Here is a 23,522-nt window from a genome sequence, read left to right on the forward strand (position 1 = left end):
TCCTCCTCTTCTCCCTCCCACTGAGGAAGGCAAGCAATTGAGTTCAAAGAATATATCAGAGGTTTTCCCTTCATGAGCAATTCCAGACTATGTGCAGTAAGGTTGTCTTCACAATTCAAATTCAACCTGAACAGGATCCCAAGAGTAAGCCTCAGAGTAAATTCTCCCCTTAAAATCCTCTCAAAACCGCAATACCCTTTCACCCCTCCTTTGAGGAATTGATTAAGGATTAAAGGAATAAGCCTGAAAAGGGCAAGCACATTAACAAGAGCAACCCTCAGGCTCTACGTCAATCAAAACTGAAGGACTCTATTGCTGAAATGCCGCAGGTTGAAGCTGCTGTAGCATCTCTTGAAAGGGACATGGTAATTCCCTCAAAAGGCATGTCCTACCCCAAGGACTTCATAGATAGAAAGAGGAAGGCCACTCTCAAAAAGGAACTTCGAGGCCTCCTCTGCCACCCTCAATGCATCCCAGGTAGCTATCTGCTTTGCAATAGCATCTCTCTCCTGGCTAGATCTCAGAGTCCTCAAGGACAGAGATCGCTTTAACCTTGGTTCAATTTTAAAGAAAGTCTCCCTAGCAACAGGATTTGTAGCTGACACCTCAAAGGATGCAATGAAGTTCTCAGCTTAAGCCAAGGATTCCAGCCCAACAGCCAGGCATCACCTATGGTTCCAATCCTGGAAGGTGGATATCCACTCCAAGCAGGTCCTATGCTTGGCCAACTTTAATTGCTCCCTCCTTTTCGGAGAAGAGCTGGAAAGGTGGTGGCTGACAACCTTGCAAAACCCATACACTAGAGACAACAAGCCCTCAAGAAATGCTCCTCCTGGCTATGTATTCACAGAGGTATCAGAGAAGGAACAGACTCTCCAAAGGAAAACAGTGGAATTGAGGTCGGGAGGTGGGGGGTGGGGGGAAGGGGGGTGGAGGGTGAAGAGCAGACTTCAGCCCTTCCCCTCAATCCACTCCTGTGACAGACTGCATAGCTTCAGTCCTGGGTGAGACCGAAGGAGCAGAATTTCCCATTTTCTAGAAGAATTGTTTACACTGGCTATAGACAAGTAGGTCTGGGAGATAGCAAGCCAGGGATACTCCCTCAGACTCCAATCCCTCCCTCACTTCATCCAGTCTTCATCCTGTCATCCATTTCCAAAGACCCTATCAAGGTTCCTTCCCCACTCTCAACTCTAGGGTACAGATGTGGGGATCTGCATGAAAGACCCCCTAAGCTTATTCTTACCAGGTTAGGTTAAAAACTTCCCCAAGGTACAAACTTTGCCTTGTCCTTGAACCGTATGCTGCCACCACCAAGTGTGTTAAACAAAGAACAGGGAAAGAGCCCACTTGGAGACACCTTTTCCCAAAATATCCCAAGCCCTACACCCACTTTCCTGGGGGAAGGCTTGATAATAATCCTCACCAATTTGCACAGGTGAACACAGACCCAAACCCTTGGATCTTAAGAACAATGAAAAAACAATCAGGTTCTTAAAAGAAGAATTTTAATTAAAGAAAAAGTAAAAGAATCACCTCTGTAAAATCAGCATGGTAAATACCTTACAGGGTAATCAGATTCAAAACAGAGAATCCCTCTAGGCAAAACCTTAAGTTACAGAAAGACACAAAAACAGGAATATACATTCCATCCAGCACCACTTATTTTACCAGCCATTAAACAAAAGGAAATTAACGCATTTCTAGCTAGATTACTTACTAATTTAACAGGAGTTGTAAGGCTGCATTCCTGATCCCTTCCCAGCAAAAGCATCACACACACAGACAAACCCTTTGTTCCCTCCTCCCCCAGCTTTGAAAGTATCTTGTCGCCTCACTGGTCATTTTGAGTCAGGTGCCAGCGAGGTTATCTTTGCTTCTTAACCCTTTACAGGTGAAAGGGTTTTGCCTCTGGCCAGGAGGGATTTTATAGCACTGTATACAGAAAGGTGGTTACCCTTCCCTTTATACTTATGACAGACCCCATAAAATGAAATTTGATCCGGAACAAAATCTCATACTCTGGATATGGGAGTGATAAAAATAATTCCCTCAGAAGAAAAAAAGGCTCTGTGGGTTCTACTCCATCTTCTTCACTGTTCAGATGTGCACTGGGGAGGGGCTGGTATCAGAGCCATGCTTGACCTCAGAAGGCTCAACAAGTGGAAGAGGGAAAAGTTTTAGATGAAGACTCTGGCCTCTATAGTGTTCTCTCTGTCCAAGGGTGGTTTGGACGAAGCATTTCCTAACTTCAATGGATCTAGCAGGATCTAACACCCTATCAGGCCATGTCACTGCAAACTTCTGAACTTTGTCTATGGCCAGAAACATCAGTACCAAACACTCCTGTTCTCAATCCCCAGGGTTTTTACAAAGATGCTGGTAGTGATTATAGCCAGACTGAGATCACAGGGAACCCACCTGTACCCCTTCCTGGACGAAATGCTGATCAGCGCTCCATCACCATCATCAGCACATAGAGCTACGTCTCGGACACTGAATCTCTTAGAGGTGTGTGGCTTCATCATCAATGTCAAGGAAAGTTCCTTGATTCAGTTGACCAGAAAAAACTCACCAAGAGGTAGAAATAGACACCTTGGTAGCAAAAAATCTACCCATTAGAAACATTCATGAAAATTCAGGATTCTATCATCTTGCTCTGGAGCACAGAAGGCCTCCCATAGCACTGTGTCTTCAACTGCTGGGCCTCCTGGTGTTGTATGACTACCCATGAGGTGATCCCTATACACATCAGCCACCTTTCAAGCCTTCACCCAAAAAGCGTAAGACCACTCCCCGGAACACATGAAAGATCAAGTATAGGTTCTGACACAAATGATAAACTCCCTACACTGGTGGTCAGCCTACAACAGTGTTCACAAAAGCATGCCACCTGTCTTCCAGATCCTCAAGTTCTCACAATTAATGCCAGCCTGCATTGCTGGGGAACACACTTAGAGACCCAAACAGCTCAAGACTCCTAGAAGCTGGAGAAAAGGGCTCACAGCATAAGCACCTTAGAGATGAGTGGTCAAGCTGGCTCTGCAATGGTTCCAGTCTGCCCTAAAAGGGAACCATGTTCTGGTTCAGTCAGACAATACAACTACAGCTATATATTTAAATAACCAATGGAAAACAAGGAGCTCGGCACTACATGTGGAAGAAAATAAGGTGGGTGGATCAGTTTCTCCTTTCCTTCACAGTTATCCACATAAAAGGGAATCTCAACTGAAAGGCAGACAGGCTCAGCAGGTACAGGATCAACAACTCTAAGTAGTGCCTGAATCAGAAGGTTTTCAATCTCATCTTTCAGACATTCAGCCTCCCTTCAACCAACCTGTTAGTGAATCATATGGACACAGAGAAGCTGAAATACTTCACCAGGGAGACCATCCCAGATTCATGGGGACAGATGCCTTATCACACAGCTGGACACAGGACCTACACATTGCCACCCTTTCCACTACTGTTGAAGGTGGTCCAGAAAACACAAGTATTGGTTTTCAGACCATATAGACCTGAAATTGAAGCCTCTACTCAAGCTTCTGTGGAAACCGGACAGTTTCTCAGAAGGTCGTCTTCTTCATCCAGACCCGGAACAGCATCAGCTAACAGCCTGGCTATTGAAAGCGAAGTGCTAGAAGATCTGGGTCTGCCCTCCAGAGTCATTAAGACATTGCTTTTCTCTAGTACACCTCTAGGACAGTATCAATACTGAAAGCGTACTTCTCTATCAGATCCAAAGTCAATAGCTGCCAAGAGCACAATGCAAATCCCAGAAATCCAGGAAGCCCAGACATTTTGGATTTTCTCCAAGAAGGTGGCATAGACAGAGGGCACTCCAGTACCATTGCATGTCAGGTATCTGCTCTTAGTAGCATACTCTTTCGCAGGATCCTTGGGCTCCCTGGAAGGCAACCCTCATGTACTCAGATTCCGCTGAGCAATCCAGTTAGCCAGACCAGGGGCCAGGTCACTTTTTCCAAAATGGGGCCTACAGCAAGCTTTGGGGGCCTTAACAACCATCCCTTTGAGCCTTTGACTTCCCTGTTGGCATTTTACTCATTGATTAAGACTTATTTCTTAAAAGCTGTCACGTCCACCAGACAAGTGTCAGAGCTGGCAGCCTTATCTATACAGGAGCCTTATTGCGCGTTCCACAAGGACAAGGTAGCGCTCAGGATGACAGAATCCTTTATCTCTAAAGTTAATTTCTCCTTCCATGCTTTTAAAAAGGTTCTTCCTTTGTTCTATCCAAAACCACTACATCCAACTGAAAAGACGTGGCACACCTTAGATGTCAGAAAAGTGTTGACAGTCTCTCTCAAGTGTACAGAGTCCATGAGATCATGCTCTGTGTCCTTCCACCAAAAACGCCAGGGACACAACCTCCAAGCCCTCCATTGATAAGTGGATTAGACTGTGCACTGAGGAATTTTACAAAGCGTCAGAGGCTCCTGTTTCAAGGTGCACTCGAGAAGATCCCTAGCAATCACAAGGGCTGAATAAGCAAGTATGCCCTCGTAGGAAGTTTGCCAAGTGGCAACTTGGTCTATAGCTAGCACCTTCATTAAGCAGTTTAAGGTGAACTGTCGGCTTTCTGCAGAGACCTACCTCCTGCAGGCAGTAACCCAGAAATAATGCAGACTTTTGAGCGAGCTTATGAAAAGGAGGTGGTACTTTCTTTCCTACCAAACTTTTTTCTTAACCCTCCCTACATCCATTCACTGCTCACTACTTCCCAAACATCCAGAATTGTGTGAGACCTAGGGCTGCAGAACAGAAAATTTCTTAATAATTTCCTTTCTACTAGCAGCTCCCACACTTCTACCCAACCTCAGTGGCTCGTGAGCCAAAAGCCAGATATTAAATGAAATCATTAGCATGACAGTCTTTCTTGGTCTAATGTACAGAGTTATTTCATTACATTCAGAGTATTCGTTAATAATGTGATGTAAATTTACAGATTTAGCATAACTCATCTGGTGGCAAGTGGGAAGAGAGAAGGCATGGCCATAGCACGCAGTGCCAAAATGCTGATCCACCTCCATGAGCCCAGACATTCAGAATTGTGGTAGCCACTGCTAGCAGACAGGAAATTATTGGTAAGAAGTCTTCCAATCATACCAACTTGATCAATAAGAAAAAGTTGCCATGCCCTCTCAGCTGCCTCTGAAATCTATTTTCAATGAAAGTGACCCTCTGGAACTAAACCATGAGATCCTAGGTATCAGGGGTTTTCTCAAATTCAAGGTATTTTTGTGAATTCAGAAAGGTCTGCCATTAGCTAAACATGTAGAGAAGTTTGATCCAGCAGGACTTATCTCAATCAAGTCTTTCTTCCCACATTCTCCAAGTATTATTGCAGCACTTAGGAACCCTAGTCATGGATTAGGACTTCATTGTGCTTCATGGAGCTGTACAAAACACAAAACAAAAATATGATCCCTGCCCCAAAGAGCTTACAATTTAAGTATAGAGACAACAGATGGATTCAGACTGACCAACAGAGGAGTACAAGGAAACAATGAGACAGTATTGGTCAGCATGACAGTTCTCTCAGCAAACTAGCAGTCTAACCACTGCCAAGATTTTAGTAGGCATCATGACAAAGGACAGTTTTAAAGGAGGGATTTGAACGAGAACAATTAAATGGCTTTGAGGAGGTTTACAGGGAGCTCTTCCCAACCATGAGATGTAACATGGGACAAGGCACGAAAGCGCTTGTTTGAAAAATTAACTGGTGGGTGAAAGAGGCTGGCAGTGAGAGTCAATCTCACAATAGTGAATCAAAAAATAGGTAGCATGGGGATTAGCCGTAAAGGGCCTTGAAGTAGACTAATACCAGCAGCACAAAAACAGAGCCAATTACCTGGACAGATGGGAAACAGACATTCTGCCTTTATTTCTTTTACACTCTTACTGTATGCAACATATTACCCAGGTGGGCCATCCTGAACCATGTAGCAAAATGATTTTTACAGATGCAGTACCCCTGATCATTGGGTGCCCGAGGTTGCGAAGGCATGTGGAGGTGTATTTTCTGAGCAGGCTTGCTCTTCGATCCTCAGAATATCTTGTATGATAAAAGTGACAAACTTCTGCCATGCCCTGTGGTTCTGAAGCTTGATTTCCCCTAGGGAGTCTTTCAAAGCAAAGTATTTTTAAAGGAAATATCTAGTTTTAAACACTAACCAATCCAGAAGTGAGTGAGTGATACCATGGTTTACCAATTTGGTAAACATTCTACTGATTTGCAGACTGACAAAAGTAGAGGAATTATACATTTGGGAAAAAAAAAAAAAAAAGAGGTATTTTCTCAATTTTCAAAATCAGCTTATGTACAGTATACACAAGAAAATTAGACCTAGTAGCAATTATACAAATCATACACACAATGTAACTAATAAAGCTAGCAGATATCAGCACTACAAGACTTGGATCACTTACAATTATTGAAATTCGGGCTTTTAAAAATGTATATTTTTTTGTATAAAGAATGCCATCCCCAGAATATTTTTATTGAGTACATACACTGGAAAAAAATCAAATATTTGCAAAATAATTTTTAAAGTGCCACAATGAAGTGTCATACTAGTCTTTTCCACAGTACATTTACACACAAATATACCAGCCATAAACCAATATACTTATCTGATAAAACCCGTATGTGGTGTGCACATATACATTCCTCTTTTGATGCATGGCCAGCAATGCACTTGAGTCAGACTTTTGCCAGAAGTACCACTAGGGGGCACACACATCCCTGCTCTCCTCATGCCCAGCCAAGAGTATAAAACGGGCCTATCTATTGCCTCCCTCTCCATTCCTTCTCACAGCTTATGCCAGTATTAACCAAAGTAGCAAGGAGGGTCTTGGAATGCATATGGGCACAACACATCTCGAAGAACAGTTACTGTAGGTAACTAACCATTTTTTTCTTCAAGTGATAGTGCACATATACATTCCACCTTAGGTGACTGTTGCACTTCTCTTACAGGTGGTGGGACTTCAGATAATCTGAACAGCAACTGCAACATGGACTTGCCGCAGCTTGCATCACCACCAGAGGCTTAAGTGAAGGCATAATGTCAGGAAAAGGAATGTACAGCCAACCATGTCACCACTACACCTATGTACATTATGGGAATGTTAGTCAGAAAGGCTGATGAAGTGGAGTTGGCCGTGGTGGAATCAGCTGTTACTCTAGTGCAGAAGATCACAGCAAAGCTTGAGACAGTCAGAAATCCAGGGTGATATATACTGTGTTAACACTGGCTGACCTTTGACCCTCTTGGCACAGGCTACATAAGGCTTACTAGAGAGGTTCTGAACACCTTAGTGGCGTTGAGGTAGAATGGTAAATATTTAAAGTGTTTCCTCTACTTTGAAAGAATGAAGCGTGACCGGAGTGAAGTGTCGCTGGAGGGGCTACATTGAGAATGCTCAATCAGGGAAAACTGCAAATAATAGGGCAGACAATCCCCAAAACTGGTAATCTATTATTCTAATTAGATTCACCAAGCCAGTAACAAAACAGTTTCTGTACTATCTTACTGGTTACTCAGAAGCTAAAATACATTTCCCTTTAAGCAATCCAGTCTTTGGCTCCCATCCAGACAGTCAAGTCCATAAACTGAGGGTTACTTAAAACCTTATATAAAGTTCTACCAATCCCAAGAGAGAGGACACACTACTCACCAGGTCAATAAATATTTCAGATCTTACTCAAATAGACAGCTATAGCCAATTCTTATTAACTAATTTAAGATTTTTTTAAAAAATAAGGAAGTTACTAAATTTAAAAGATTACACATACAGATCTGAATAAAATTCTTAGGTCAGTTTCATAGCAGAGATTGTGAGGCTACTGGTTTGTATTAGTCCTTCCAGAAACAGTTCAATAGATTATATATGGGCAGTCCATGTGTAGAGTTTGTTCAGATTCTTCCATGAGAATTTGCAGGGATAACAACAGAACAGACCTGGAGACCTCAGTCTTGTGACTTGAACTTCCCCTGACAAAATGTAAGCAGATCTGAGATAGTAAGGATCAGGTCCCAAAGTTTTTATAGCTGAAGCTCAGCTCATAAACCTTTTGGCAGCCAGTGATCACAGCAGGCATTTCTTGGATGAAGAATAGGTAATATACATTGTTGCTTTGAAGTAAAACTACTTCTTAGGCACACACTGGTAACTAGTTGCCTTCATTAGCATAAGGCAACTAACTATTCAAATGGTAACCATTCATAGGTAGTTTACTACAAACTTCAAAGAGAAATAAAGAATGATATTACACCACAAGTTTCATCTAAATGTGAATATTCCTTTAACTCTGAATATGATATAGTAATGAAACATTACAGGCAGGAACCAAAGTTAAGCTTCTACTAGTTAATTAGATCACACTGTTAAGCTTCTAACAAGATATAGGTAAACAGACAAATACAATTAGTATTTACTTCTGATTCTCTGACAATACAGTCTTACATTTAAAGAATGCTACTCTTTTAGCATGGCTTTGCTAACTATCTACAAGAAATGGCCTTGTTTAACCATTTCAGTACTTTTCTAGTATGTCCTTAAAGGTTGATTTTGGGTCATTTAGCCTGCTGGCTGCTTAACCCTCACTGGCTCAGTGTCACCTGAGGTTTAGGAAAAAAATACTAGAAACAGAACAGATTGATTCAATTCAGGTAAAGATCTTTGGCATGAATTTTGGATGCGGTCCGAGAGGCACGTTATCCTTAGGGTAGCCATTAATTAGACCTTTCAAAAATCTGGAAGCCAGAGGGGGAGAGAACTCCGAAAACACCTTTATTGGCATGTAAGCTGCAGAAATGCAAGCCAGGTGAACCCTCATGGAACTGACTGAAAGGCCTGATTACTTCAGTTGTATCAAGTAATCCAGTGGAGGTGTAATGTCCACGCAATGTGGTGACAGAAAATCTCTTCTACTTTGCGACACAGGTAGTTCTAGAATCCTGTTCTGATAAAGAGCAGAAAGCTTGGATATCTTTGGACACAGTTTTCCCACTCGCATTTAGCCAGAGATCATCCATGCAATGAGGTGGAGAGATTGAAGGTTGGGGGGCAGAGACTGATCTTGATTCTCAGACAGAAAGCCCTTTAGCAGAAGAAATTCATAGGAAGCCTAACAGAAAGTTAATGCAGGTCTGTGAACCAGCACTGTCTCGGCCAAGCCAGTGCTACTAGGATCAACACTGCCGTCTCTCTTCAGTTTTCTGACTACCCTGGGGAATAGAATACATATTAGCAGCTGACCAGACACAGAAAAAGAAAAGCATCTGTCATGGAACCAGGAGCAAGGCCAGCCCTGAAGCAAAACCTGCACTTGTTGTTCAGGTTGGTGGTGAATAAATCTATCATCAGATATTCCCCACTGCTGGATGATCTGGAGAAGGAAGGATGTCCCCTCTGACAGACCACTCATGACGGTCAACAAAAATCCTGTGTTTTTCACTTCACAATGGCGTTTTTCACTTCCAGCATATAGAAAGCTTTCAGTGTCACTCCATTTCTGATGCATAAGTTCCATAAACAGATTGCCTCCTGACACAACTGAGCTGATCTGGCACCTCGGGTCTGTTGAGAGGACACATGGCACTGGAGTTATGTATAACCACTTGCAGTACCCAATTCTTGATGGTGGGCATAAAGGTCTTGAACACTGGCTCATAGTGCCAGCACGTTTATGAGGAGAGAGACTTCTTGAGATGACCACAGGCTTGTGCACTCAGCATGTCAAGATGAGTGCCCTAACCACTCACTGAAGTCATGGCTGGCTCAAAGGGTAGAAAGGAATACCCTTGCAAATATTCTATGGTCCCAACAACCACTCCAGGGACTGAAGCACTTGTGGGGGTACGTAAATCTGCATGATAATGAGGCGAAGTCTGCATGCAGTCACTTAAGTGCACGATGCCATATGCCGAAAAAACTATAGGCAGGAATGTTCTGATGTGAGTGGGTTGGACTTTAGGGTTTCAACCAGAGACCGAGCAGGTTGAAAACTGGTCATCACAGTTGTAGCATCAAGCTCTGCCCCAACGAATGGAGTATGCTGTGTCATCGGCAACTTTGATTTGCCCAAATTCAGTTTCAGGCCAAGATGATTGAACAGCTGTCTCAACGAGAAGGTTGTACTGCACATGGACTCGAGGCTCCACATACCAGCCAATCATCCAGGTAAGGGAAAATTCAGACCCCAAAGGGGTGCAGGTAGGCCACTACTACTACCACCATACATTTTGTGAAGATCCTTGGGCAGCTTATTTGGTATTCAGGAGGCCTGGTGCCGAGAGAAACATCTCACGGCAATGGAGGTGGACATGGACCGAGAAACTGTCTGCTGCCTTGAGTGAAGTTCTTTCCATAAGATGACCTTCAGAAACTAGAGCCATAAACTGCTCCCTATACCCCTCTAGCAATTTTTCCGCAAACTCAATGATCGCAGAAAAATAAATGAAGTTATAATTCTCCAACAGAGCCTGATTATTGGGAATCCTTATTTGGAGCACTTCTGTGGAGTAAGCCTCTCATCATCTTTAGGAGTGGCTTTAGGATGCGACTGGTGGGAGCACACTCATGAGCTGTCATATCCACCAGAGCCAGTACTGGTTTTAATTTAAAAATAATCAGTGTCCTTCTGGGGGACTTGATATCATCTGTCCATTCTTTTGGCACTTGGTAGTATTGAAGTCAGGGTCTGCTAGTGGGTTTTTGTGGGCTCCAGCAAGGACTTGTTCATTGGAAGGGCAACTCTTCCCAGAGCCGGGAGGTCTGTAAAACATCAAGGAGGGTACATAGATGCTCTTGAAAGACTTCCATCGGCACTCGCAGCAAAGTGGCTGTGACATATTGACATGAACTGTAACCGTATAGATCACTGTTGCAACCAAGGTCCTATAGTTGCACCAAATCTTGTACAAATGAGGTCAAGTGAGGTGTCTATGAAAAGGCTGTAATTTGCTGGTTATGATTATGCTGTCTGTATGTGTGTATTATTTTTGTATTTGAAGTTATGAATATTGGCTATGTATTGGTATCTCAATGTGTTTGATTCTAAGTAGCATCAGTGAAGCATTTGGTCAGCTTCTGGAGAATGGGCACTTACTCAGAATAGTCCTATCAAGAAACACTTAAGTGACAATGGACTTTGGGAGACTCCAATCCACATCTGAGGAGCCTTCCTGGGAACATTCAAGGTAACATGTGAGCAATGGCTGTTCTACCTGCAAACTGAGTCAGGCATGGACATGTGATTTGCCCATGTGACTCCAAACCCCATCTTGCTGCTGTGATTTTCCACAGTAAGAACAAAGGGGTCCTTCCACATGACAAAGGATATAAAGGGCCCTGGAAACCCCTCCATTTTGTCTTCAATCCTGCTTCTGACCACTGGAGGAAATGTGCTTGAAACTGAAGCTCTGAACAAAACGACTGAATGACCCATGCATGCTGGGATGTTTGTAGTCCAAAGACTTGATTGGTTTAAATCAGCAGTAATCCTATCAAGCCTGAAACAAGCCTGAACTAAGAACTTTGCAACTGTTGTATATATTTGATTCCATTTAACCAATTTTAACTCTCATCTATATTTCTTTCTTTTTATGAATAAACCTTTAGATTTTTGATTCTAAAGGATTGGCAACAGCGTGATTTGTGGGCAAAATCTGACTTTTATATTGACCTGGGTCTGGGGCTTGGTCCTTTGGGATCGGGACAATCTTTTTTCTTTTACTGGGGTATTGGTTTTCATAACCATTCATCCCCAGAAGGAGTGGTGCCTGTGTGATACTGGGAAACTGAAGTGTCTGAGGGAATTGCTTGTATGACTTCTGGTTAGCCAGTGGGGTAAGACCGAAGTCCTCTCTGTTTAGCTGGTTTGGTGTGCCTTGGTAGTGAAGGACCCCCAGCCTTGGGCTGTGACTGCCCTGCTCTAAGCAGTTTGTCCTGAACTGATACTCTCAGTAGTGTCCCACCAAAGGCCGCTTTGTTATAATGGCCAACTTCTCTTTTCAGGTACTGAAAGACCTTGAATTCCTCTGGTGGCGAAGAAGTGGAGTCAAGTATAAAAGAGTGTCCTCCAGAGAGGAGGAAATATGTGGAAGTACATCTAGGGGTTCCTCCATGATTCCTTCTTCCTTAATAGGGTCCAACCCTGTGGTGAGGTGTACAAGCTGATAAGCCTGCTCAATAGGTTCTTGTACAAGAGGATGAGAGAGACTGATGGGGCCCTAAATTCCCTTGGGACAGGCCACAACCAGCAAGGCCAAGGAAGCTATTTTGCATCTGGGTTGTTCAAACAAGAGAACATCATATGAGGGCTTAGAACCTGAGTCCATGCTCCGTGGCCAGTTCAGTGATCTAAAGAGTGTGAAGGCAATATCTGTCCCTCAGGCTCTGAGCCCAATGAGGAGATGTAGGACTCCTGTCAATAATGGAGACACTCCATAAATTATGACAATAAGATCCTTATGTTACAGAGTATTTCAAACTCAATGAAGTCTACCTAGTTGGCAAAGTTTAACCCCAAATTTGGGAAGTGGTACTGGTACTTGATACCTAGAACTAAAACAGTCTAAACCCAATAAAATTTAATTTCAGGAATCCTGACTCCCTGTGCCAAAAGAATATTCTAATCTGTAATAGTAACTACAGAATACACTGAACTACCAGATATATGTTCACAGGTTACATTTTGAAAAAATTAGTAAATAAAAATGCAGTAAAATTCAACATTGCCTAGAATGTTAGCAGTTCTAATAAGTAATGCCACTACCTACATACTTATGAAAAACTAGTCAACTGTTATGACTTCATATTATACTTGGGATCTTCTCCTTAAGTTAGGTAGAATTCTCAGATAACTCTTATCAAATAACTTTAAAACAAACTAGCACAAAACAATTGGCCAGTATTTAAACAATTGGACTTGTTTTAGGCAAATGAAGCCTACTCATCATATTCAGCCCTTTTGAAATGCAAATTTGACACGTTATAATCACCTCTGACAAACTAAATTCCTTGATTTTGAACTGCAATAAAGTACTCAACAATTAGTGAAAGCTATGCAGCTTTTAACATAAAAAAATCCTACTAAGTTTTAAGTGAACATATTTTACTCCATTTTTAAAATGCTAACACTGTAGAGTACTTCTGTGTGTGATATCCTCAAAGAGTTTCTATTTAGGTATTTTTTAAAAATAAGGATTAAATACTATCTAATACATTGATTTGATACAGTTTATTTCCTAACTGGAAAGCAATAGTAACAAACCTAAAGTAGAAACAAAATATTTTTACAAATATATTTGTAATTCCACCAAAAAAATGAACTAAATCAAATAGCAACGATGTCAACACTTAGAAATGCCACTTCCCTAGGCACCCTAAAGAGGAGCAGGTTACTGAAAACTGGGAGCTGGAGTACAAATACATGTACTGTGCTCAGTCTGAGTCCTTATGTGTTTATTTGGAAGCACACTTATGAAGTTTTTTTCTCTGAAACGGCACGAAGGAAAATAGGCTAAAGTAACTTCTGCTTCATGAAGAGATCAGATGTAACCTGTGGGCGTTTTTGGTCATGTGGTAACAAGCTGGTCTGGTGCAAAACAAAAACCTCTATAAGAGCAGCTTATTTGTTAAATTAACCCTTCACTGTCAGGATCTGTGGAACGCCATGATATACAAGCAGTTTGCATTAGACGCAACTGAATATCAAAGCCCCCTATAACGTAACAAACTTTATTCTCTTCAAATATTGCTAAATTAAACTCAGAAGGGACCAGAAAACAACTGCACTGGTTAAACTACAATATGGTCGTATCAACCTCTTCCACAAAAGGAGAAAAAAAGAAAGACCAAATACTTTAAAAACACATTAAAAAGTACACTTCAGTAATTTTGTAAACTATTGTTACTATTGAAAAACTAGATAAAATCTATTTTTGTCAAATTTTCTAAGTAAAAATAAAATATCTTCAGTCTGTTTCCCTCTTTCCCTTGTAGAGTCAGTTTCTTCCTTTTGTATGGGGCTTAGCAATAGGGGAAGAGAACAATTTTTAAAAGACAAAAAAAAAATCTACAAAAATCAGCAATGATCCTTGAGGGCGATGTAAAATTTGAGATTGACTAGATTTCTATTTGACAATGTCTCTTTACAGATGATTAATGCTCTCAATTGTGGAAAAATTAATAGAACTACTTACTGTGATTTTGATAGCTTTGTTCAGAACATTTACCCATTCTACCAGGTCTTGCTGATCATTGGCTTGTAGAAAATACTTTCTCATCCCCGCATTCATAACTGTTAAGATATTAGAAAGTAATTAAATTGCACTGAAAAAATAATTGAAATCAGACAGTTTAAATACTCAACTTGGATTATTCCATCTTCCTCTTTTATGCAATACTGTCACAGAAATCATCTCATGCAACTTACAGCTACTTTAAGTTTATCTTGTTTTACACATAGCTAGATAATTTCAGATATGAATTGTGTTTTTCAAAAACTTTCCAGTTAATACTTTACTACCCAACATAGGAATTGCTGTAAGAAAATAGCCATGAAAAAAATGTTGTAATAAGAGGTCGCCATCTTATGCAGTCCCTCCTTGACTCAGTTTAGTCTAAATTTCACACTATATCCAGCTTTCATGCTTGTTAGAGTTTGGGTATTTCCCTTTCCAGTCTGACCAATTCTCATCTTTGGCAACAAGTTCTCCTCCCCCAACTATCCTTTTGTGTTAAACACGCTATCCACCTGGACTAACCTGTTTGGGGTTGGGATAAGCTCAAACCTACTAAGTGCAATCAAGACTATCAATTATTACCCCCTAGCTATCGGTTTTTAATGACTTCTAATCACTCTTTTGGATTTGTCTATTGTACTATTGGAGAACTGATGCACAATTTGAATTGTTAATCTGTCTAGGCATGTTAGTGCCACACTTCAACATTACTGCTCCCCAGAAAATGACTTATTTCTCTATCAAGTAGGATTTTTCTCTGGATGTTTTCCAATCCATTACACAGAGTACTGGGTTCTTTTCTAGCTTGCACATAAAAGATTACTGTTTATTTCTATCATCAGAGTACCTAGGACCACTCAGTCATGGATCAGAATCCTATTGTGCTAGGTGCTGTACAAATATGGGAAAAAAAGACATTATAATCTAAGTGTAAGGAAAGAGACAACAGATGGGTACAGATCAACCAACAGCGGAGAACAAGGAAACAATGAGACAATATTGGTCACCATAGTAAGCTGTGGTCTCATCATAACAGCAGTCTAACCATTGTCAAGTTTTTTTGTAGGCTTATTGTGAAAGGAAAGTTTTAAGGCAGAGGCGGGCAAACTTTTTGGCCTGAGGGCCGCATCAGGTTTCTGAAATTGTATGGAGGGCACAGCCTCCCCTAACAGCCAGGCATGGCCCAGCCCCCGCCCCCATCCAAGCCCCCCCACTTCCCGCCCCCTGACGGCCCCCCTCCTGGCCCATCCAACCCCCCCTGTTCCCTGACGGCTCCTGCCCCACCCTCCCACCCCTGATCTCGGTCCCCTGACCGCCCACCCCATCCAACACCCCCTCCTTCCTGACTGACTCCCCGGAACTCCTGCCCCATCCAACCACCCCCTTCTCCCTGACCGCTCCCGGACCCCTCGCCCCTAACCCCCCCTCTCCTTCCTGACTGCCCCCCAGGGACGACTGCCCCCATTCAACCCAGTTCCCTGCCCTCTGACCACCCCGACCCCTATCCACGCCCCTGACCACCCCCCGAACTCCCCTGCCCTCTATCCAAACCCCCGCCCCTACTCCCTGCCCCCTTACCGTGCTGCCTGGAGCGCCCATGGCTGGCAGCGTGGCTGCACCAGGACAGGCAGCCACAGAGCACTGATTCAGGCCGGGCTCTGCAGCCCTGCCACCCAGAGTATTGCGCCACGTAGCGGCGGGGGAGGGAACAGCCTCCCAGGCCAGGAGCTCAGGGGCCGGGCAGGACGGTCCCACGGGCCATAGTTTGCCCACCTCTGTTTTAAGGCAATATTAGAAGAATGAGTTAGTTTTGCAGATATTTACAGGAAGTTTCTCCCAAGCGTGAGGGGCAGCATCGGAAGAAGTACAATAGTGCTTCTTTGAAAATTTTACAAGTGGGCAATAGAAGCTGGCACCATAGGCCAATCAGAGGTGGGAGTCAACCTTTCCAATATTAAATGAGAGATAAGTCATGAAAAGCACTGAAAATGAAAGCCAGTGGAGCATGCAGAATGGGGTGACATGGTTAAAGCAACAGGCTAGACAAAAAGGAGCTTTGCAGCAGCATTCTGAATGGATATGAATGGGGCAAGATTGCAATTGCTGAAGCCAGAGGAAAAAATGCTGTGGTAATCAAGATATGAGGTAATAACTGAATGAGAGTTTTAGCTATGAGGATCAATCGGAAAGGCTGTATCTTACTGAAGTTATGCAGAAAGAATCTGTAAGATTTAGACATAGCCTAGATGTGAAAACCTAAAGAAAGGTCCGAGTCTAAGATGACATTCAGGTTATGGGCTGAGCGACGTGCAGGATGGTGATGTTGCCCACAGTGATTGAGAAAGGAAGTAGCAGAGAGGGCTTGGGGGAGCTTGGTTGCAGCCATGTTGAGCTTGAGCTGACTGCTAGACATTCATGGGAAGATAATGCGAGACAGGCTCAGAGTTTAATTTCAACAAGAGACATGTATCTGAACTGTTAAATTGAATGCATGTGTGTGTGAGAGAGATTTCCCAGAGATAAGGTGCAGAAGGAAAGAGAACGAAACCAAGGAATCCCTACAGAAAGTTGGAGGAGGATTCTCTGAAGGATATGCTCAAGGAGCAGTTAGAAAAGTAGAAGAACCGGGGAGGACAGAATTACAGAAGCCAAGGAAGGATAAGATTTCAAGAACAGCATAGTCAACTGTGTCGGAGGTGGCTGACAGCTAAAAGAGGACAAGGATGGAGTGTTGGTTCTGAGTTTTGGCTACAGAGAGATCACTAGACACTTTGGTAATTGTGTTTTCAGTTGAGCAGAAAGGGTGAAAGATTGAAGAGGGTCTAGGAATTCTAGACAGCGATCATAAACACTGTGTTCAATTATCTTAGAGATGGAACGGGAGAAGAAGATGGGGAAGTAGACAGAGAGGCAAGTGGGGTCGTGAATGGGTATTTTTAAGATGGGAGAAACTAAAATATAATTGTATTTTCAGGGGAAAAGAACCAGAGGAAAATGAAAGATTAAGAAAAATAATAAAAGTTGCACAATTTACATTTAAGTTATAAAACAGACATTCAGAGTACTACTATTAAATGTAGACAGACTAATATAAGTAAGTCTGTTCTAATTTGAAAACGTAGCATTTAAGGGACAACTTAACTTAAGATCAGACTAATATTTCTACTTTTTGTCCTGGGTAAGAAGCATGATCATGAATTGCATGAACTTTGGGGCTCTATTTAATAACTGGTTTTATTTAAACTAAAATTAGTTTTTTAAGAAAATATTCAAAATGTATACAAAGATTCTTATTTTACTATCAGAATTTAGCAGTCTATTGACTCAAGCCAATTCTTATTTTACTTGGCAGTACCAATACTGCCCAAGACTAATTACACCAAAGGAGAATAAATTACACCTATCTTTTCAACAGAGGCTGTGTCTAGGCTGCGCCACAGCACAGACTATGGAGATGTGAATTGCAGCACGCATTAAAGTGCTATGCTAAATTTGTTCTGTGTGAATGCTGCTAGCGCAAACCCAAAGATACCCAGCTCTTGTTAATGTATCCCTCTTCAAACAGGACTACGTAAAAGCAAAACTAGGTAACTTTTAGTTCACACCAGCAGCATCTACACAAGGTAGTTACAATTCAGCACTTCAGCATGTGTGCTGCAATACACATACCAACAGTCCAAACTGAAGGGCTCCCAGAGTAAAGGTCAAGGCCAATACATTAACATAAGCTAATAATCAGTAGAAAAGTATTTATCCTGAAGTAGGAATAGATCTGGTTTACATTAGTCATGTTAAATCTTCACTCAAGATTGAAAACTTAGGCAGAACAGCAAAATCAACGTATTCTGTCATAGTCCATTGCTGCCCACGTTGTTCAGTCAGTTTGTTAGTCTCTAAGGTGCCACAAGTACTCCTTTTCTTTTTGTTCAGTCAGTGACATTCTTAATGATCCATTACATTTTCACAAGCTGGGCTAAAACTGACGACAGTAGTGTCAACTATCAATCCACAACATCCAAGACTGTGGAATGAGATTGTTAAAAATTTGATACAGTATGTAACACTTGCAGAAAAAAAAAAGGTCCAAACTTTTATTTAAAATATAATTCTCAAAATATTTTGATAATTTAACAGAGCAGAACCAAAATGTGCATAAGCTTCCCCCACTCCCTTTCTTTCCTATTTTACCTGGTAGGACCAACAATACTGCCAAAGACTAATTACACCAAAGGAGGACAGATTACACCTATCTTTTCAACTGAGGCTGCGTCTAGGCTGCACCACAGTACAGACAATGGAGATGTGAATTGCAGCACGCACCAAAGGAGTCCTTATAAGGCTGCTTTGAGCTGACCGGGTAACACAAACCCACCGTAGAACTGGGCTACTTGGTCAGCTGGAGATACCCATGGTGCTGGGAAATCCCCAGGTGGCCCCATAACCTTCAGACTGCAGTGTGAAGTATGCAGTCATAACACTGCTATGTTCTGGAAGTCTCCAGCCATCTCTTGGGGCTATTGTAGGCAGGTATTAATTGTACAGCAGTCCTGAAGCTTCTCTAACTTACAGAGTGGATTTAAAAGAGCCTTCAGCAGCCTCAAGAATTGGGGGAGCCACCTCGCTGCTGTCCATCCCTTCAGTTTCTGTACTGAACATGGGTAACTCAGATGTGAGGATTGAGATCAAAGTGCGTAACACGCTCTTCAGAAAAGAAATGCGCAAATTGTACAAGTCTATTTTCATATTATGTTGTTCTTGTTACATAATTGTATGGGATCTCCAGTCAAGTCTTGACACATTAAACACATCAAAAATACCAGCTTTTAGCTTCAAAGAACTAGTGAGAAAAAAAATGCATACAGGTGTTTCCAGTGACAGGCCCCAAGATCAACAGGAGTCGTGCCTATGTGTGGTAACAGGAACTGTCTAAGCATCTGGCCGTGCAATCTGCATTTTACAACTGCACACAGTATGCTACATATTGAGAGGAAGCAGCATAGAGGACTACTAGTTTGCCGTTTTGGATCTATAGTTGTGCTCCCATAATACAAGGAATAGTTAACAGAAAGGAGAAACAAGCTTAACATATACTTTTACCTAGTGTGTTCGAGAAAGTATAACCTAGATATATCTCCGGCAACATTTATTGAACAGCTGTGTCAAAATATTTCTTTGAATGTAGATATAAGGCTAGATTTTCAGATTGGGATGAATAACTGCTCTGTTTTTGCAGAGAACTTTCAAGATCCAAATTGCTTCTGTCACAGGATTCTAGATTATGATAAATCCTGGACCAATGCCATTTCATACATTAAACAGTGGAAGAAAAGTAGAATATATGTGTGCTTTTAGAAAAAGAATCAGAGCTATAAATTCACTTTATGCTAAAGGATTAAATTGCCAGTAAACAGAGTAAACAAAACATTTTTCTTAAGCATAGCATTAACCATTAGACAAAAGTTTAACACAACAAACAATTTGGCAGGCATCATTAATATTGGTGTATCTACAATATCAACTTAATAGTTCACTTACTTGCCTTCAGAGCTGAATTATCTGTGTCAGATACCCTGAGAACAACCCATCTTCTTTATTTAATTAATTAGTTTACCTACTGATTCAAAAAAGCCCCAAAACATCCCAGCAACAGCTGCCAGCTAGTCACTTGTAGCTCAGTAAGTTGCAGTTTTTAAAAAGTCATTAAAAACTCATAAAAGAAACCAACGTTCTCCCTTTATATTAGGAAGGAAATCAGGAATATAAATAAATTTAGAACAAACAAGCACTACCGGTAGTACCTAATATTAGAACTGCAGAACATACCCTGGTTTCAATTTTTTATTTTTTTTATTTTAAAAAGAGCAATTTGACAGATGTGGAATACACTAGAACTTACCAAAACAGAATTCTGCCTTTGGCCTTAGCTTAGTTGCATCGCTAACCTAATAAGAAAATTAACATTTATAATAAATACTGTAAGTGACATTACATGTACAAGATCTAGTGTGTACATTATATAACAACACACACATTCAGTTTAAGATTAACAGTTCAACATTACATGGAAACATAAAATATATGCTTCTATTCCTTACATTTAGGGACCCATCTCATTCCTGGAAAGTGAAAGCCATTCCTTGACACTTGTTAAATTCTGCCAAGTATCTAAAGCACAACAAGTGAAGGAAGCTATTCTCATCTCTATTTTAGGATTTTAAATTGCTACCTATTAGTAGTATTTCAGCATAATGAATGTGAAATCAATAGCAACAGCAAAGTCCCTACTGGACTTCATGAACTCCAAAAAGTTTTTTGGGATAAAAAAAGTCTGGAATAAGGATTTTGTTTCTGAGTTTTGATTTTATTAACCCTCTTCCTCCGCTAAAGCATTTCTAGTGTCTCATCACCGTAACATTCCTTCACCCCAAACCTGATTTGTGCACCTTTTCAGATTTAGGACTTGAAATTTCAAGAAGAGCTGTGTAATTTAGGGCAAATTAAGCAAATATGAGATGAATGATGATAGTTGTAAGCACATCGGTGGTAGTGTCCCTGGACATCTACCTACCCTTATGACCCAATGTCACCCAAAGTTAACTAGAACACAAGAAGATTGCAGAATGGATCGTAGAAGATAGTAAAAAAGGAAAGTAAAGGTATCAAAATAATTGGAGAAAGGAAGAACAGGAATGAGATGTATGGACAAGAGAAGGCAATTTCATTTTCCAATTCTTTTTATTTCTTACAGGACATTGTAATATTTTCTATCAACCTAACTTCAAAATTTGCTTCCTTCTGCTCCATTTTCTATGAATTTTTGCACCCCTACATGTATTTAGTTTCTGATTAAGTTGTTTCTAGAAGTTTCCTGCGTTGCTCTTTAAGACATTATATGATCTGCAAACTATCATATCAAATGAGTATTCTTTCCTTTGTAAATAGCTTCAGTTTCTCAGAGGCAAATTGGAACACAGATTAATAGGTACAAGTTCAAATTAGAGTTCAACCTGAATCCACAGTTTAGAATGCTAATTCTATTACATACAAGGACAAATAGTTGGAATTTAATTTTTTGGAAGCAAATCTAGACAAGTATCACCAAGAAGCGGGTAAAAAGAACACCTAGACGGGTTTCTGCATTCCCTACTGCTTTGACTAGCTCTAGTGCTTTTAATGTTTCTTGAAACTTCAGGAGCAGTAACCACATTAATTCCCCCCCCCCCCGCCCCCCCAAGTATATCATCAGATACACCCCACAAATCTACTACCTGTAATTTCACAGGTAAGGCCAGATGGGACCACTGTGATCATCTAGTCTGACCTTCTGAACAACACAGGGCACAGGATGTCCCTGAATTAATTCCTGCTTGAACTAGAGCATAACTTTCAGAAAAAATCCAATCTTGATTTAAAAGTTGCCTGTGACACAGAATCAACCACAATTCTTGATAAATTGTTCCAGTAGTTAATTACCTCCATTAAAAATTCATGCCTTATTTCCAGTCTGAATTTGTCTTGCTTCAATGTCCAGACACTGGTTCTGGTTATACTTTTATCTGCTATACTGAAGAGCCCATCAAATATTTGTTCTCCATGCACATACTTACAGACTAATCGAGTCACCCCCTCCCCCACATAACCTTCTCCTTGTTAATCTAAATTGTTTGAGTTCCTTGAGTCTATAAGATATGTTTTCTAATCTTTTCATCCTTCTTCCAGCTTGTGTCTAAACTCTCGTCAATTAAAATTATTCAGTAAGGAGTTCTGGCAATTTCATAAAATCATAGCTGCTAATATCACCAAAATCTACTGATAGAACTACAATCTTACACATAGACAAGAAGTATATCACTTATAGGTCAACTGACATACCTTTGAAATGTAGGTAAGCTTAATAGCTCCAACAGGTGGAGAGCCAGAGGGAAGGTTCTATTAAAAAAAAAAAAAAAAGCACAATAATCTGGTATGAAACTAAATTATCCTCCTACCACATAACACTTTCTATATATATATGCATCAAATACAAGGAAGCTAATCAAAGCTTCACGAACAAAAAAAATTCTATACACTTGCATTCACAATACAACATCCAACACAATGTATGCTTTAACAGGATTTAAACTATTTGGTTTCATTTATTCAACAAACATCTGGTAATCAACTAAAACTGAATGGTTATTGGAAATAATGCTGGTGTTAATCGTTTCAGAGGTTTATGCATTTTACTATAAGAAAAAGAATTCTTGCAGATTTGTAACCAGGAAATGCTCCTAAAAGCACACTTGTTCCTTAACAGATGTTGAGTCAAGATGATGGCACCTTATGTATTTTGATAGAAAAGAGACATTCATCCACTCCTCAGCTACCTCCAAGAATGCTTTCCTTATGTAACAGTACTTTCTAAAATACATTAGTATTGTTGCAAGAGACTGGGATATTAAGTCAACTGGAGGAAAATGGAAGGTGTACAAGTTCCTTACCAGCAATGTTAAGCCTACAAGCCTGATTGCAGTTTGGATTGTGACAGTCTCTTGAAACTAGAAACAGCAACAAGTACCACACACTGGCCTATTAGCATATTAACACGTATTTGTGTTATTTTTCATAGCAAGTCTATAGTTGGGAATTGCAATTTAAAGGAGCAAAACAATTATGTACGTTTTACTACATTCAGTGGTAAAATGTGGTCAACTTTCTATTTAATTTGTTTCCAGTGAAACTTGCTGTGCATCTCTTTATTTTATCATTCCTTCTTATCTTCAGTTTCACTTCACTTCTGTTCCATAATAGGACAGTTTATGTTAAAAATACATCGGTACGGACAAAAAGAAAGTAACTAACAAGAAAAGCTATGTCATGACCTATTTTGGGAAAAAAGGGGGAATGAAGCCATGTTTGTCATGTACACCTTTCCCTATATTTATTCTCCTCCCACCACAAATTCTCACTCAAGATAGTCTTTTCTAATTTATGCTGTCACTCACTCTCTTACCCTTGCACATCCACACTGGTTATTTTAATAGAATAGACTAAGTTTTGCAATTAACATCCACAAGTAATAACTAAAACTAAAGAGAATTAAATCAGCTGGAATTTAAGTTGAGCTCCCAGACTTAAGCCCAGATGCTCATGTATGCAAGTAGTTCCAGTGACTTCAATGAAGTTTTTTGTGAGTGTCAAGCAGAAGTAAAAATTTCATTTTAAAACATGCCGAAAAAATCTTGCTTCTGTATTAATCTTCTAAAG

General features: G+C 40.8%; 1 protein-coding gene across 8 annotated transcripts in view; it reads right to left on the reverse strand.

Moving 5' to 3' along the window:
- The window catches only part of PLEKHA1 (pleckstrin homology domain containing A1), an 82,460-nt gene that overhangs the window by 33,136 nt on the left and 25,802 nt on the right, over window positions 1-23,522 (reverse strand). For all 8 annotated transcript variants that reach the window (XM_007064208.4, XM_043550418.1, XM_043550417.1 and 5 more), the window contains 3 exons: window positions 22,149-22,205; window positions 20,173-20,218; window positions 14,235-14,332 (listed from right to left, as the gene is read on the reverse strand). In XM_007064208.4, the coding sequence (XP_007064270.1) occupies window positions 14,235-14,332; window positions 20,173-20,218; window positions 22,149-22,205 (201 nt within the window). The remainder of the gene's footprint in view (window positions 1-14,234; window positions 14,333-20,172; window positions 20,219-22,148; window positions 22,206-23,522) is intronic.

This window comes from Chelonia mydas, chromosome 7 (genome assembly GCF_015237465.2).
Source record: "Chelonia mydas isolate rCheMyd1 chromosome 7, rCheMyd1.pri.v2, whole genome shotgun sequence".
Taxonomy (NCBI): domain Eukaryota; kingdom Metazoa; phylum Chordata; order Testudines; family Cheloniidae; genus Chelonia; species Chelonia mydas.